This window comes from Myotis davidii, unplaced genomic scaffold (assembly GCF_000327345.1).
Source record: "Myotis davidii unplaced genomic scaffold, ASM32734v1 scaffold496, whole genome shotgun sequence".
Taxonomy (NCBI): domain Eukaryota; kingdom Metazoa; phylum Chordata; class Mammalia; order Chiroptera; family Vespertilionidae; genus Myotis; species Myotis davidii.
In genome coordinates, this window is record NW_006289398.1 from 246719 (window position 1) to 263460 (window position 16742).

Below are 16742 nucleotides of genomic sequence, written 5' to 3' on the forward strand. Positions count from 1 at the left end.
CCATTTTGTCTTGACTACTCATCTTCTTTTACATATCAGCCTCCACCCACCTTGTTTAAGCCTCTTTATGGGAGGAAGATTTGTTCTTTAACAGGACTTCTGGTCTGTCTCTTTTTCACAAAAGCATCAGTTTCTCAAAGGTCCATTCAAATAATAATAACAATAATAATAATAATAAGTTAACAGTGAATAGGGACATTCTTCAGCTCGCCTGAGGTTTCAATTTAATTTTAGGCTAAAATTGTGAGATAATCTAAAATCAGTTGATACAAAAGGCGTGCCTTTTGAAAACTCTTTTAAAATAGGAAATCACATAGTAGGATGTATATTTATGGTTCAATAACTATGTGAGATAATCTGATACCTACTGTGTATAAAAGCAAACACATCTCTGGCTTTTTTAAGGAAAAAAGAAAAGTGAACAAAAAGATTCTGGACTTGATTAGTTGAAGGGTGAAAGTAACATAAGTGGAATACAATAAGTGATGTCTTCTGAGCTGCACCGGTAAAAAATGCATATATAAACTCAAAGTATTTATTTTTTATCAAGATTGTTAAGCTAATTTTACTGGACAAGAGACAGTGCCAAGATTAAAGAAACCGAAGGGAAAATGTGCTGTCATTTATATATGAACATCACGCTCCATAGGCAGAACGACAAAAAAGCCGAAAGGAGAGCCGGTCTCCTGTCTCCGTGCTCCACGAATGGAAAATGTCATCTTCAGCACTGTTTAGCTTTAATATTCCTCGCCAGTGGGAAATGGCTTCTCTCCCTGGCAGTGTTCAGTGCCTTCTTCTGTTTTATATTACTGCAGAAATGCCACTACATTCCGTGCAACAGCTCTCTAGGAACCCAGAGTCACACACTGACCCTTTTCTTCAAGAAAAATAAACACCAGCTGATTCAACTTAATGTGACATGCAACTGTTTTCTTACCGATTGCTTATTTTCAGAGTTTAAAACAATTTAAGTTCTCTAGCATAGTATTCTATTTTTAAATAAATTCTTTTTGGGGGGGAAAGTTTTAACATTCATGTATATTCTGATAATGTCAGAGTGCTTATGGGGTATGGAGTGTTGCGCTCTTGCCCAGAGTACCATAGGATGGGAGATACTGAGTGAGGAAGCAGAATATTGTCCTGATTCATCTCACAGGGAATTCACTAAATTCTAAGGTTAAGAATTGAAGAAACAACATTTTAAATAAATCAATTATAGACAAAATTTTGTCTTGTCGAACTCGCAGCCCGCAGGCCACATGCGGCTCACAACGAATATTTTTGTGGCCCAGCCAATAAAATGGTATGTAAGAAATGTTTTAATAAAAATTTTGTCACTTAATTTTTACAATATCCTGTTATAGATAATTATTAATAATGAGCTACAACGTTTGCTAATGACTGATTACTATAATCATGTTGCATTCATTTCCCTATGTGCTTATGCACGGGGCACCATTTCTCTCCCCTAATACTAGCAGCAAATATTTTAGCAGCCAATTGCCACGTCATTAGTCTTGGACTGACTTGTTTGGTGTGCACAACAGGAAACATTTTGCTTTCAGAGAATAAGAAAAATAAGTTTATTTGCATTACTCTTATTGTGTAGTTATTCAGTGTCTGGTAAGTTAATGTTCAAGAAAAATATTAATTTTTATTAAAATGTTCTATTTTTTATGTTAACTCATTTATTTTAGCACTTTTTATTCAGCATGTCTCTATTGAAATAAACCCATGTTTCTATGAAAATTGAAGCTTTTTTTTTTGTGGCCCACATAAACTTAAACCTTGTTTATTTGGCCCGTGTTAGCCTTTGCGTTTGACATGCTTTCAGTACACCAACCCCACTTAGTCTAATTAATTTGAATTTTAAATTAGTTTAATGTAATCAGAATTGCTAGGAATTGGGCAAGTCAATTTATTTTTTAAAAGCTTCCCAGGTAAGCCTGGCTGGCATGGTTCAGTGGTTGAGCATCAACCTATGAACCAGGAGGTCACGGTTTGATTCCCGGTCAAGGTACATGCCCAAGTTGCAGGCTCGATCCCTGGTATGAGGCTTCTAGGAGGTAGCTGATCAATGATGCTCTCTCATCACTGATATTTCTGTCTTTCTCTCCCTCTCCCTTCCTCTCTGAAATCAGTAAAAATATATTTAAATATATAATATACACATAGACATAAATATATATGGCAGAAAGCTTCCCAGGTGAGCTGTGTGGGGCCAAGCTGGAGAACCATTGTCTTGGGCTTATTCACCTCTTACAACAATTGGCTCTAGTCCAATTGGTATCACTATGGCTCCACTCTAAGTAGATATGAAAAGGCCAATATGTGGATAAACTTTTTAAGCTATGAAAATCCATTTTTAAGTGCTCTTTTTAAAAAAGCATTTTCTATGACATTGACTGATTCATTTAATTATCTAGGAAGGAGTGAAAAATAGAAGGGGTTCAAGAATAGGTTGAATCATATGAAACTACTGATATGTGACCATGTTTAAACTATTCCTCAGTGACTTCATACAGTTCAACTATTAGATCATCTCTCACTTCCATTTTAATTCGGAATCTATTCTCTTGAAGAGCCTCTTCTGCATTATGAAATGTCATCATTTATGACAATGGCTGTATTAAGAAAAATAATTTAAAACAAAATTTAACAAAAATTTAATGTTATGACTGACGTTTTTATTATACATTATTCTTTTTATATTTTCTAAACTAAGTGTTGTTTTACATGTGTTCTGCCTTCTCAGTCAAGGAGCCAAGGCCAAAACAGAAGAGAAAGACCTTAAGAAGCTAAAAAAGCAGGAAAAAGAAGAAAAAGACTTCAGGAAAAAATTTAAAGTATGTCATATTTAAATATCAAACAGAGTGCTAATGAAAAAAAAATCCTATGATTTTTAAGTTCCAAAATGAATATTTTAGAAGTATAATGATCAGTATCACAGTTATCCATCATAACTCCTATATTTTCTATGAAATTTATTTTAGGTTTAAATTTATTCCTATAACAAATTAAGCAAATTCATACATACATAATATACATACTGAAATAACCATCTAAATTTAGCTATCCTTTGAACTTTGATAAGAAAAGAATCTAAAAATAAGATGGATAAAATAAATGTGGTGTATATACAATGGAATATTATTCAGCCATGAAAAAAGGAAGAAAATCCTACCATTTGTGACAACATGGATGGATTTTAATACTAAGTGAAGTAAGCCAGAGGAAGACAAATATTTTATGATGTCACTTAAATGTGGGATCCAAAAGAAGCCAAACTTGCAGAAACATAGAGGAGAATGAGGGTTTACCAGAGGCAGGATGGATGGGGAAAATAGGGAGATGTTGGTCTAAGGGTAAAGAGTACAAACTTTCAGTTATAAAATGAATAAGTTTAAGGGATTTGATGTACAGCATGGTGATTGTAGCTAGCAATACTGTATTATACACTTGAAAGTAATTCTTAAATGTTTTCACCACAAAAAAGAAATGGTAATTATGTGAGGTTATTGAGGTGTTAGCTAAACACAGTGATTATAACTTTAAAATATATGAGTGTATAAAAATAATGTACATAAACTTTAATAAATTCTTTAGTTAAAAATATTAAATTAGGTTGGTGAGGTTATATGTGATTTTTCCAAAAAAAATTTTTTTCTTCGCTGTTCTCACATTATCTTTTAAAAACAAGGAACTGTTTATTTAGCAAAGACTTTCTTAATAAATACATCAATAAATGCATTACTTGAATAATACTCATCAATTAATAATGTGTTTTTTTCCAGTATGATGGTGAAATTAGGGTCCTGTATTCAACCACAGTTGTTCCATCCTTAACTTCTAAAAAGTGGGGGAACAGAGAGCTACAGGTGAAGCCTGGCGAATCCCTCGAAGTCATACAAAACACCGATGATACAAAAGTTCTCTGCCGGAATGACGAAGGCAAATGTAAGTCACTGACTACTCTTCCGAGAAGCCCACAGAATTTAGCAGCCAAACAAGGCTCAATGACCACCCCTGCTTTCATTAACTCTTTCATTCTATGCTTTGTGAATTATGGGAAACATTAAGAAATCTTGCTGTGTTGCAATCAACATATCTGATTTCCATCTCTTTTCATTTCCCACCTGCTCTCTTTCCCACTGCAGCGCCAATTTGGTGCTTCTCGAAAGGGGGTCCCACAGACACCCAGCATCAGGAGACCCTGTGTGTGCATTGAACTCACAGTTGCCTGCACCCACCCTTGACTTCTTGAGTCGTGAGCTCTGGGGTCGGAGGGAATCTGTGATCATAACTCTTCCCAGCTTCTTCCCCTGTACACTGAAGTTAAGAGCCACTGCGAAAGTAGTGAAGGGCACTAGCTCTGGCCTGGTTTTGAAATTATATAGCATATGTCACACCTGGAGTTTCTAGTTTTCCTACCTTGCAAATTCCTTGTTTTCATTTCCTGTGTGGACACATTTAATATTGCATACTATTCCAAGTGACTATAAGACCATCCTTGTTCTCTTTGACTCTGTCAACTAGGAAAACAGGCAGATGCAAATGTTTTGTCAAATATTAGAAAGGGAGCTTAAGAATTTGAAGTCAGAGAAAGAGTAATTCAAAACTATGTTGCCCTATATTTGAAATCGGATAGCCAGCATGGCTGCTCCATTTCAGCTACACTAGCCTGCAGAGAACACATGAACTCAGAGTCGAATTTTAACGACAGGAAGGTGACTCAGGGACAGGAACTGAAATGGAGCTTTAAGAACAAAACAGTGACTCAAGGGTGGGGAAAGTGGAGCTAAAGTTATCATGGAGGAGGTGGTTGGCTTTTCGCAGGGGAAAATGGAAGGTGGATACAAAGGAGAAAAGGCAGCGTAGTATTAAGACTAAGAGCTTACTGGAGATAATGTGTACACAGAGCTCAAGGAAGCAAAAAAAGCCCCTTTCAGACTAGCATTTGGGGGAATGTACCCAAAGGAATGGCCTTCAATGCAGAAAAACTCTAAGAAAAAAAAAGGTCATAAACATGTTCAAAATTTTTAAATAATGAAGTAAGTTGTGACAAATATACCGAATTAAATATTTTCCATGATGATCATGAAAATAACATGAGGAAATACTCCGGATACAATAATAAGAGGGAGAAGAAGCCTGCTTAATGTGGGCAGGCTTTATAGGCATGTTAAAATCATGTAAATAAAAACATTAAAGGGGATGATTAGGTTGATGGGCCTAAGGAATATGTTTCCTTTCCTCTGCATTCCACATCATCTCACATTTTTCACAGCAGAGAATGGCCCTAGGGCTGGTCATGCGCATCTGTCTCCAGTGCGCACGCTCCAGACACACCTTGCCCTTGGTCTGGTGGAAGGAAGCCTTGCCAAGCTATTCTGAGATTCCTGTCCCCAACTGTAACTCCCATGAGGAGCCATGCTCCTTGACATCCAAGTGCCTACACAGCACGTGGGAACGTGTTGAACACGCAGATTCTAATCCAGCGGGTCTGAGGTGAAGGGTGACATTCTGCGTCTTACCAAGCTCCCAGGTCATCGATGCCGCTGGCCCACGGAACACATTAGTTACAAGGATGTGGGTGCCCTTGTTGGCAAACATATATGGGTATAGATGTAGTTGAGCAGAGGTAGGTATCAGCCCCAGACACAGAAGAGATGGCTAGCTCCCTAGGAACCAGTGGGTCTTGAGAATGAAGAAAAGCAGTAGCCTTTCAGAGATTGTTTGTAAGCTGATCAGTCCCTGTTTGGACATCAGTAATCCTAAGTGTTGTGAGGAATACTGGAAGGCTCCTTTCCTCTTGGAATTCATCATCTTTTAAAAATGAAAAGTGGAAACATTACATAAAATTCTGGGAGATGACACTCAAGGAATCCATGTAACTTTTATCATTTTTCCCTGGTGCAGTAGCAACACACTTTGCAATTCTTAGCTGGTTTGGGGGTCCATCTCGAACAGGATGGGAACCAGATGGTTACATCAGTACTATGTGTGTACCTGATGTTTTTATTTAAAGACTTTCTTTGGATTGGACTTAATTTGGCTTCTTTATTTGAGAGGTGATTTCTGGGAAACACAGGTAGGCTAGTGAAGAAGTAAACAAGGGATGGAAGACAGTTACCACTTGAGTAACTAAAGCTTCATCTAGGAGGGAACTTGGAGTGGCAGTTACCCCTTCCAGTGGGAAACAAATTGCGGTATTTGTACCCCTTCTGTTCATCAGTAATAAGATATATGCCCAGGTTGCGGGCTCAATCCCTGGTTGGAGGAATGCAAGAGCCAGCCAATCGATGTTTCACACTCACATTGATTTTCCCCTCTCTCTTTTCCTTGCCCTTCCTCTCTCTCTAAAAATCAATTAAAAATATCTTTAGCCTAGTACAGAAACCCCTTTCTGATCTATGCTCATCAACTATTTCCCACCTGCAGCTGACACCCTAAAATTACAAACTCTTATTTGTCATTCCCCCAATAAATTACTCTATTTCATCCTTCTAAGCCCATGGTCGGCAAACCGCAGCTTGCGAGCCACCTGCGGCTCTTTTGCCCCTTGAGTGTGGCTCTTCCACAAAATACCATGTGCGGTCACGCACGTACAGTGCGATTGAAACTTCGTGGCCCATGTGCAGAAGTCAGTATTTTGTGGAATAGCCAGTGTTTTGTGGAAGAGACACACTCAAGGGGCCAAACAGCCGCATGTGGCTCGCGAGCCACGGTTTGCCAAGCCGCAGTTTGCCGACCACTGTTCTAAGCTATTTTATTCTACTTGGAATGCTCATAATTGTCTATTAAAAACAACCCAGTTGTTGTCTAAAATTGGATGCACATCCACTCCCTACTCCCAGCTACCCCATCACAATTAATATCTCCCCTGCCCCACCAAGTACTACTTTTGCTGCTTTAATTGCCTTGTTTACCAATCAAGAGTCTATTACTCGTATTAGACTCTGAGCTTGAGAGTAGCTTCCATGAAAGGCTCTCAACATTGCTATGCCAACACATTCTAAGTGCCTGGCACCTTGCTCAGGGCTTGCTGAATGGAATTTGGCAATTTGGACACTGCAGTTGGAGAACCAGATAAAAGTCTGACAACCAGGCATTCACGGGAAAATGTCTGCTGAATAGTTTAACTGGTTAGGAGAAGGAAGTTCTCTGTCTTAGCCTTAGTACTGCAGTCCGCTTGTTGTGTGTCATTTGGGAGCCCTTAAAACTTTCAGTTCCTTATTTCTGCATCATCTGATTAGCAGCAAAGGCATTTGCAGTCCAACACCATGGTGACCCTAACGTTTTCCTTACTCTCCATTCTCCTTTAATCCATCAAAGGAAAGAAAACATCGCTTACTTAAACCCCAGGTTGGTAATGATAGAAACTAGAGGCCAGAGCATTAACGCTAATCCCTTCCCATTGTGGAGTGGAGTGCAAACCTCTCACAGGCTTTATCACCTCCCATCAAGTCTCACCCACTGACTTGTGAAGCGCAGATCTCAAAGGCACTGAGAACTTAAATAGATATTTCTGGCACGTTCCCAAATGTTTCGCATTTCACCCTAGTATTGGTGCATATTCCGCAAGTCAGTGTCTCATGAGCTGTGAGTTTTCCCACCTCTTGTCACTGGAGAAAATTTTTCTACAAAAATATGCAATGAGATACAGGCTGAGTTATTTGTGGCTGAAATGCCCTCCATTTCTGTTGTATATCAGAGAAAGGGGGATTTTGAAGGTGCTTTAAATTTTCCCAAATCCAACTGGCCATTCTTGGCTTAAATAATTTTGGTGTTAGTGCTTAAACAACACATGAAGAAAAAATTGTAAGTTTAGAAATTTGAAGTCACCTTGATTTGAATCCTCAGAAATGAGAGCGATACCTACATAGAGAGAACATTTTGTAAAAGTGGGATAATATTAGAATCATTTATATTCAGTATTATACACTGCATTTCGTTTTTCCCTTTTATTATATTGTGAGCATTTCCCCTTGAAATTGGACATTGTTCTATTTGCCTGGGTTAATCTACACAATATGATTTCATTGTTTTGTAAATTGCATGAGGCCAAATTGAGTAAATTTCACTTTATATCCGGAGAGGCTGACCACACATGAAATAATGAAGGGAAAAAAAAATCAAAGTTGTCATTTTTATCAAGTGAAAAAATTGAAACTATTAGAATGAAGACGTTTCCCATTTTGAAGATGACTTTGTATTTCCTCAGTGATTTCATGTTCACAGCACCCCTCGGAAAGGTGAGTCATTAGTCCTGGGACACAGCTGCAGGGTAGCAGGCAAATGTTTGCCGAAGACACTGCTGGCACATTCGGGGGCGGGTGTTCCTTCCTTAACGAGCTCTCCCCCACCACATATTTCAAAACATTTGTTTCGAGCCACTGTGTTCCGTTCTATGAATGTGAGGTTTCCAAATAACAATTTCATATTATGTGTGAGAATCCCTGCCAAAACCCACAAGATTATAGGGCTAACTAAACGTGGCAGCCGTTCCACATGGTACAGAACCACAAGGCAGTTTTTATTCACTTCTTTTGCTTGCATTTTTTTAATATGTTTTTATTGATTTCAGGGAAGAAGGGAGAGGGAGAGGGAGAGAGAAAGACATCAATGATGAGAGAGAATCATTGACTGGCTGCCTCCTGCACTCCCCCCGCTGGGGAATGAGCCCACAACCCCAGCCTGCACCCTGACTGGGAATCAAACCGTGACCTCCTGGTTCATAGGTCAGCGCTCAACCACTGAGCCACACCAGCTGGGTGCTTGCATTTTTCATTATCGTTCCTTTATGAGGGATGGACATAGAACACGTGGGCAAAGAGAGTATTTTTGCACTACAGAAAAATCATCTCTAGGAACTATAATGGAGAGATTATATAAAAATTCACGGCAAGCCGCTTGTTTTGACACTATCATGAAGCATGCTTTTAACAGAATGAAGTCTTAGCAGAGGCTTTTTAATGTACAAGACAGCACAAACTATGCTGTATTAAAAGTCATTAACCCAGTAAAAATGCTATTTAATAGTCATTTTATAGCTACTGAGCCCCCAATTATCACATCATTTCAGGGAACTGGAATAGAGCAGCCCCGTGCCACCCCACACTTGATCTCCTGGATGCATTTTTCTTTAAAATATTCACAGTCATTGATGTTTACGTATCAAACACCCAACAACGACAAAAATGGGGCATTCAACACAAGAGAGAGCTAGTCCATAGAACTCGTGAATAGGCAAGATGTAGAGGGAACATCATAAGAGGGCTTTGAGAATCTAAGAGAATATAACTTTTGTAATTTATTTTGTGAAGTTAGATCATTAAGCTGTGTAATGAGTTATTAATTTTGGTCAAGTAAAGGATGGTTTTAATGCTTAATTACAGAGAGTGTTTTATTCAGGTCTACACAGTTTTAGCATAATTGAGTTTTAAAAAATAGATTACCTAACAGCACAGGAAATGAAAAACCTTTTATTTCCAAAAATCATGATTATGTTCTCTGTTTTAGCTTTATTATTATTAATCTTCTAAATATTTTAAACCAGAAATATATTTGATGCCAGAATACTTCCAGTCTCTGACAACACTATAATTTCTTACACATTTCTCTAGTTTTCTGTCTTTTAATTTTAGTTCAGAGAGACTATACAGCCCCAACAACTCACTATGAGATTGACATAATGGTTAAAAGCTTTAGTTTATTTATGTCATTATTTTTCAATTATTAACTTAAACATGAATCTATCATGGGAACACAGTTGTATTGTCTCCCCACAATGTGTTTTAAGAGAAAATTCAAAATGAAAATAAAACCACAAATTTTAACTAATTTTTTTTAAAAAGTTTGTGACTATTTTCATCTATGGAGAACTATTCACATTTGATTCTGGCCCTGGACATAATAAGTACAGATAATGACAGATTTAGTTATTGGAACCTGACACAGAACCACAATTTATTCTTAAACCTTGTTATCTGCATCATTTTTCTCATTAGAGAGACACATAAAATTGAATTTGTTAGAGATGAGCTTATCTCCCTTTAAAAACTGTGTTAAATTATGATATATACCTTGTTTAATTTTTCTTAACATGAAATGAGTGAAGGAACTGCGATAAGACTACCTCAGGATGATAAATTTTAGTTGTTCTTACATTAATAATTTGCTACTTTTGCTTTGTCTGAAATAAAAAGGTGTAAAATGGTTTAATTTTTCATACTCTGAATAAAATATTACTTTACTGTGCTTTTATCATTTTGCAACATCCTTCATTACTTTTTTACTAAAGAAATTCAAAAATAACCTTGATTTTTTCTTTTTCAAGTATGCTTCTTATCAACAGTTTTCATTTGAAGGTGGTAAATTTCTTGAGAAAATATTTTGGTGAAGTTTTTTTACCCTGGAATATTTCAAAGCAATGTGTTTTTTTTTTATTATTTTAATCTACAATTTCAGTTGTATGATCCTAATTTTTAAAAACCATGTGTTTTCATGTGAAATCAACAGTAATATGACATCAGTATGTTTAAGTTAGTTTATTATTACTTGTGTAAACCTTTGCTTATGAGCTTTCTGGTTTATTCTTTGTTACACATCTACTTTGATTTAGAACCCAAACTATACCTGGTGTGGATCAAAGCCAATAGATTGACTCAGTCAAGGAAGTGATTTACAGGCTGTATTGACAAAGCAGTAAATGGAACTAATCTCCAGCATACAACAGAGTTAGGGAGTAACACAAAGCTAGTGTTTTCAAAAGTTTATAACAGTAATGAGATGTCAGCAGACATTTTCTGAAGAAAATAGTCTGTATTTTTTCTAACTAAGAGTATTTTTCCACTCTGAGGGGCAAACAGAAGGTGCTCAAAAAAGCTTTGGGGTTTTTGTTTGTTTTGTTTTTTTGCTTTCTTGCATAACATACGGTCTACTTCCTACTTAACCAGGGGATCGCTAGGATCCCTGCTATGTGTTCTTCTGTAATGATTTGTTCCATGAAAGATGAAAATGCAACTGTTGAGACTTTCAAACAGCAAAAGCAGTGGAGGAAGGTCCTTCACCCTGAAATCAGAGAGCCAGGAGGAGGCCGTGTAGAATGCACGCTCCCCCAAGTAGCTCTAGATAGCTGGCATCTGAAAGCAGTTCTCATTCTGCCCAATATACTAAAACTGGAAGAGCTAAGTCTTAGATATGGTGGTATTTAAAATACCTACCTAAGAACTACTTTTGTAATTTGAGAAACTATGCTTACTAAATTCTTCCTATGGGTCAAGTGGGTGATGCTTTAAGAAATAGATAGAAATTTGAAAGGACCTTCTAATACAACCTGCAATAGTTTAGAGAGGACAAAAAATATTTACAGGGGAAAGGTGGAAGGATTTGCAATGGAGGAAAAGAGACATGTTGAGAGAGAAAGAGAAGACTTGGAGAGAAAAGAAATGAAGGAGAGAAAAGTGGACGTAAGAAAAATGGGTCATATTTGAAGATAGATATACAATTATTCAATATATTATGTTATATTAATACTAATGGCCCAGTGCATGGATTTGTGCACATTGAAAGGAAATTAATTAGAAGAAATATTTTAATATTGCTATTTGCCTTTCCTCTATAATAGACGTGTCAACCAAATTCCAATCGACAATGATAGATAGAAACACACGCATGCAATTGGCGCCAGCGAGAGCTTTATAAGCATCGCGCATGCATGAGTCAACTTAGCCTTTTATATAGAGAGGGTAAACTTGCTTAATTAGACCTGTGAAAAGAAAATAGGATTCCACCGAGTCTCCTATCTGCCTGCTCCAGGACTTCTGTGAGGATCAAATGAGATGAGGCACAAGAAAATGCTTCACAGGCATTTGGTTACAGTGTGAAATGTTTCCACCTGGCTATAAAGCAAGTCATGTCCCTGGGCTGAAGAAACTGCAAGGAGGCGAGGCGTCCCTAGGGAAAGGAAGCCAGTTGTTACCTGACGTCATTACCTGGCGACCATTAGGGTTGGGCTGGGCTGGGAGCCGCATTTTGCACCATGGGGTCTCAGCAGCGTCTGCTGCGATTTGGTGGGCTGTTGCTCCAGGGTGGTGGCAGGGCCTGTGTCCCACTTGGGGGAAATCGAGTGTTGCTTTGTGGGCACCAGGTCCACGGTGCCAGTGCGTGTCATGGCAGCTCCTGGTGGTCAGTGCACATCATAGCAACCAGTCGGAGGGTTGGACACTTAGCATATTAGACTTCTATATATATAGATTCAACCCTAATTCAATTTCTTAAAGGAATAGTAAACATTTTCAAGCCTGCACTACTAATGAGATTCATTTTCTTTTTCTTTCATAGATGGTTATGTCCTTAGGAGTTACTTGGTGGACAAGTAAGCTCATTTTCTTTTTCTGTTATACTTGTAAAGAATGTCATGCTTTGCTTTAAGAAAGATTCTTAACATGATAAATAACATAATCTACTGAACTACCAGAAATCAATTTAAAACAATATGCTGTACTAATGTCATACTAATGTCAGTACCCATAATCCATAATAAAGTTAAGGTTTTCATAAAGTGTCACTTTAAATAGATAAGGAGCCCTTCTCATTCACCATTATACAGTTCATAGTTTTACATGTTCGTTGGAGACAGACATTGCAAACATTGAAGACAGGTCACAGCCTTGAACACTTTCATTGATATTTCTCATTTCACTTGCTGATGAATGCAGTTGGTTGAATTGAATTAATCAGGGATCAATTATTGTCTACACAGTCAGTGTTAATATCACCTATTAATAGTTTATAGTTTGGCCCTTAATTGAGGAATTTCTCTACTCAACCCAGGCATAGTAGAGTATGAAGCTGTCTTTTTTGTAGGCATGCCAGAGAAAATATAGCAATCAATGCTTCTTCTATTCTTATGAATAAGTGGTTGTCACTCTCTGGTGGCAGTGTGCTATCAGAGTCCCCCCAAACATTGTGAGATTCTGTTCCAAGTAAACCAGTGCAAGAAATGATTCCATTATCAGGGTAAACATGTCCCATCAAAAAGATTTACAGAATTCAGCTTTATAAAAAAGTCAAAGAGGATTCACAGACTATATCCACAAACACCCTGGCACCAATCAGAGAGAGAGAAATCAATGTTAAGGGCTCTGTCTGCAAACTGGTATAGAATCAAAAGAAAAAGAACCATAATACTTTGTTTTCTTCAGAGAATTAATCACGGTGCTGGCATGAGGCTTCTCAATAGGTTTTATTATACAAAACATACAAATTTCATGGAAAGAATGTGTGCTAAGTAATAGGACAGCTTCCCCAGTGATTATTAAGGGTGATTAAGAGAGAACTTAGAAAGAGGACTCTGTAAGTAATTATTGGTGTACCAACTATTGAAATGAATACTTCATAAGTTTTTTAGTGGATAATAGGAAAATCTGTCCTCTCTGCATTTGTATCAGCTTTTGCATTAGCCAAAGCCGCCCTCAATCTCAGAGAAAGGATCCAAACAGAAGACATAGGAACTCAGAGCATCTGCCATGGTTGGCAGTAGTCTGAAGGGCCTGCTGCTGCTTCGTGGTAAAAGCTCAAAGCGAGAACAGGAACCAAATGTGGGTCTGGTCGGCATGACAAAGTCACCTCACATTTCTGGACTTTGAAACTGTGTCCTACATTTCGAGGCTATCTTAATATTTACGATACTTTATATTTCACTTATGTGTATATCGTTTTCTCCTCCATTAGATTATAAGCTTCTTGAAATCAAAGTTTGTGTCTTCCTCGTATTTATATCTCCTGGGACATGGGAGACATTCAATCTGCATGTAGAATAGAATATTTCACAAAGGGCCCGGCCCGGTAAAACCTAAAATGTGTCAAGATAAACAGAACGAGTATTATGAATGTTGCCTATCACCATAAATTTTTTTTAGATTTATATTACATAAGAATCACCATATTAACTATATCTTGGCTACTTATTTTATAACTAATATTTATGTGCTTTATAACTAATATTTTAAAATTATGAGAAACGTGCAAAAATGATGCATCCGTTTTCTATGTCAAATATTATATTCCATTCAGTCTTTGAAGTTCAAGTAAAAGTATAAATCTGATATTAACAAATATAATGAATTTGTGTGTTTTTTTTATTAGAAACCCCACTGGTTCTAATACCCCATGATTTTCCAGTTTGTTTAGTTCAACAAACTCTTCTTACCAAGCTCAGCTGTATGCTAGGTTCACTGCTGGGTCTAAACATGAGAAAGGCATGTGCTGTGCTCCTGAGGCGTGTTTCTGATTACTGTGTCTATCGTAAGCAGAAATAAATTGGGGAGTGTTTTTTAGAATAAAAGAGGATTAGATTAAGCCAAAGAAAGAAGATGCAGATGAATATGAAATTTCTTCCCACTTATAAATGAATAGCAACTTTTCATCCTTAAATGCTTTGTGTCATATAAAATTATATTATTCAATTTTTCATCTAAATATTGCTTTAATGTTAAAAAGATATTTTCCTTAAAAATAAAATTTCTTTTCTACAATTACAGTGATGGAGAGATCTATGATGATATAGCCGATGGTAAGTCTCCCATGGCACCGACCACAGAGAACAGACAGTGAACCTATTGTCCTGTCAAATTCCAAAAATAGCTTGCTGATTTATTAGAACCTCCCAATCTGATCAGAGTTTGAACCACTTGAAAATGTTAGAAAAGGTAAATGTCCTCATATAATGAAAAAAAATTTTTTGCACATACCTGGAAAGTAAGGAAGAATCTCATTTATTTTCTTTGAAAACAGAAGTAGAAAAATAGTTGGTGAATTTTTTATTATACCATGAATCTTAATAAGAATTGTTTTTACCGACAAAATATGTGTGTACCCGGTACTCATTTCATAACCTGTAATACTCACTAGTGTTTCCTAAGCATTATATATTCCTAAATTATGATCTAAAAAATTAATTTCAACTGACATGAAGCATAGTGTTAATCATGTTGCCTTTTAATTCCTTTTAAACTTATTCTTACTGATGTTTAATATTTCCAACCTCATTCAGAATGCCCACCACAAAATACATTTATTTCAGTGGCAAATAAAAGAAAATAATCCCGTCTCATTTTGTTAGAGAATAAATTTGTCCATAAACTTTATTGGAATTGAACACTGAGCAATAAAAATGAACTAAATATATGGCCTTCCATGTAACTACTTTTTTTAAAAAAAAAATAAAAGAAGCCAATTCTACTTTTTTAAAATTTTAAGCCAGGATCTTTCCAAACTGTGGAAAGATCACCCATATTTCCAACCTTGGAACACTCAGATCCATATGCATCACCCATATTTCCAACCTTGGAACACTCAGAGGGTATATGTTTTGTATAACCATGTTTCAATTTGCATTTTTTTCTTTCAGGTTGCATCTATGACAATGACTAGCCCTCAGTTTTGGTCATTCTGCAGTGTTCATTTGATGCCAATATGAAGTCTGGGTTTAATTGACATACATGATCGGTTATCACAGAAAATGAATGCACAAAACTACTTGTTATCATTTGTTGTAAATTCTGAGAATCTTTGTTTTCACATTTGGACTTGGAAAATGACCTCTCTGTTTAATCAACATCTTGGAAGACTACATCAATGAGATAAGAATCCTTAAATATCCCATCTCTGCCTCAGCTAAAAGGATGAAGGCGCTTCTTTTAGACCATCAATAGCAACCCCCGTTCCAAAAAAATAATCATTTGAGAAGAAATGACTGTGTTGTCTAAAGATATCCAAGGAAGAAAAATAAAGAAATATTTAAAAAGGACCCACAAGAAGAAAACTATTGTTTGCCCCTCTAATTGTGACTATATCTTATATTCTCTGTTCAAATGATCTGTCTTTTAAAAGGCTGACCTCTCATCTCTCTTGCTGATGGGTTAAATGTTTTTCAAAAATTATAATAGTAGCAGAACTTTTGTATAAAGTTTGCCCCTGTTTGTTAATTGTGAATATGTGTTAATTATTTGATAAGAATGTATGCATTTTGGTATGCACACCTAAGATTAAAACTGTGGAAAGATCTGAAGGTTTCTTTTTTCCTCATAACCCTGTGCTCTGTTTAAAGTGCTCTAAGTGGAGTAAAGTGAGGCTAACTCTAAAATTACGCAGAATGGAATTCGGAATTTGAAATTACCCTTTTATAGTGCATCTTTACTATGAAGACTTTTTTAAAAGTTTTTGTTTTTGTTTTTCAATTACCTCTATGGAGCTCTTTAAAAAACTGCTTTATTGGAAAGTTGGACAACAGAGGGAGTACAAATTAATCAATCCTAGCGTTCATAGTAGGGTGTTCCTATAGGTACACCCTCTTCCCAAAGCAACCTAGAATCAAAATGCGAAGCGTTTGGGTCCCACATGCTAAGAACACTAAACATCATGATACAAAATGCCAAAACCACTCCAAGATGGTGGGCAGACCCTCACCACCCAGACCTCTGGTGACTTTGCCTTCATTAATGTACTAAAACTGCCCTAGCCAGTTTGGCCCAGTGCATAGAGCGTAGGTCTGCAGACCGAAGCTCCCAGGTTCCATTCCAGTCAAGGGCATGCACCTCAGTTGCAGTCTCCTCCCTAGCCAGGGCTCTGGTCAGGGCACGAGCAGGAGGCAACTGATCCATGTTTCTCTCACACCGATATTTCTCTATGTCTTTCTCTCTCTCACCCACTCTCTCTAAAAATCAATGGAAAAAATA

The 16742-nt window shown here is 37.0% G+C and overlaps 1 protein-coding gene across 1 annotated transcript in view; it reads left to right on the forward strand.

Moving 5' to 3' along the window:
- FYB (FYN binding protein) overlaps positions 1-16406 on the forward strand; it is a 150637-nt gene extending 134231 nt beyond the window's left edge. Inside the window, exons 15-19 of the mRNA XM_006761739.2 lie at positions 2756-2846; positions 3795-3957; positions 12346-12379; positions 14547-14578; positions 15416-16406. Of these exons, the coding sequence (XP_006761802.1) occupies positions 2756-2846; positions 3795-3957; positions 12346-12379; positions 14547-14578; positions 15416-15438 (343 nt within the window). The 3' untranslated portion in view covers positions 15439-16406. The remainder of the gene's footprint in view (positions 1-2755; positions 2847-3794; positions 3958-12345; positions 12380-14546; positions 14579-15415) is intronic.
- The last annotated feature ends 336 nt before the right edge of the window (positions 16407-16742 follow it).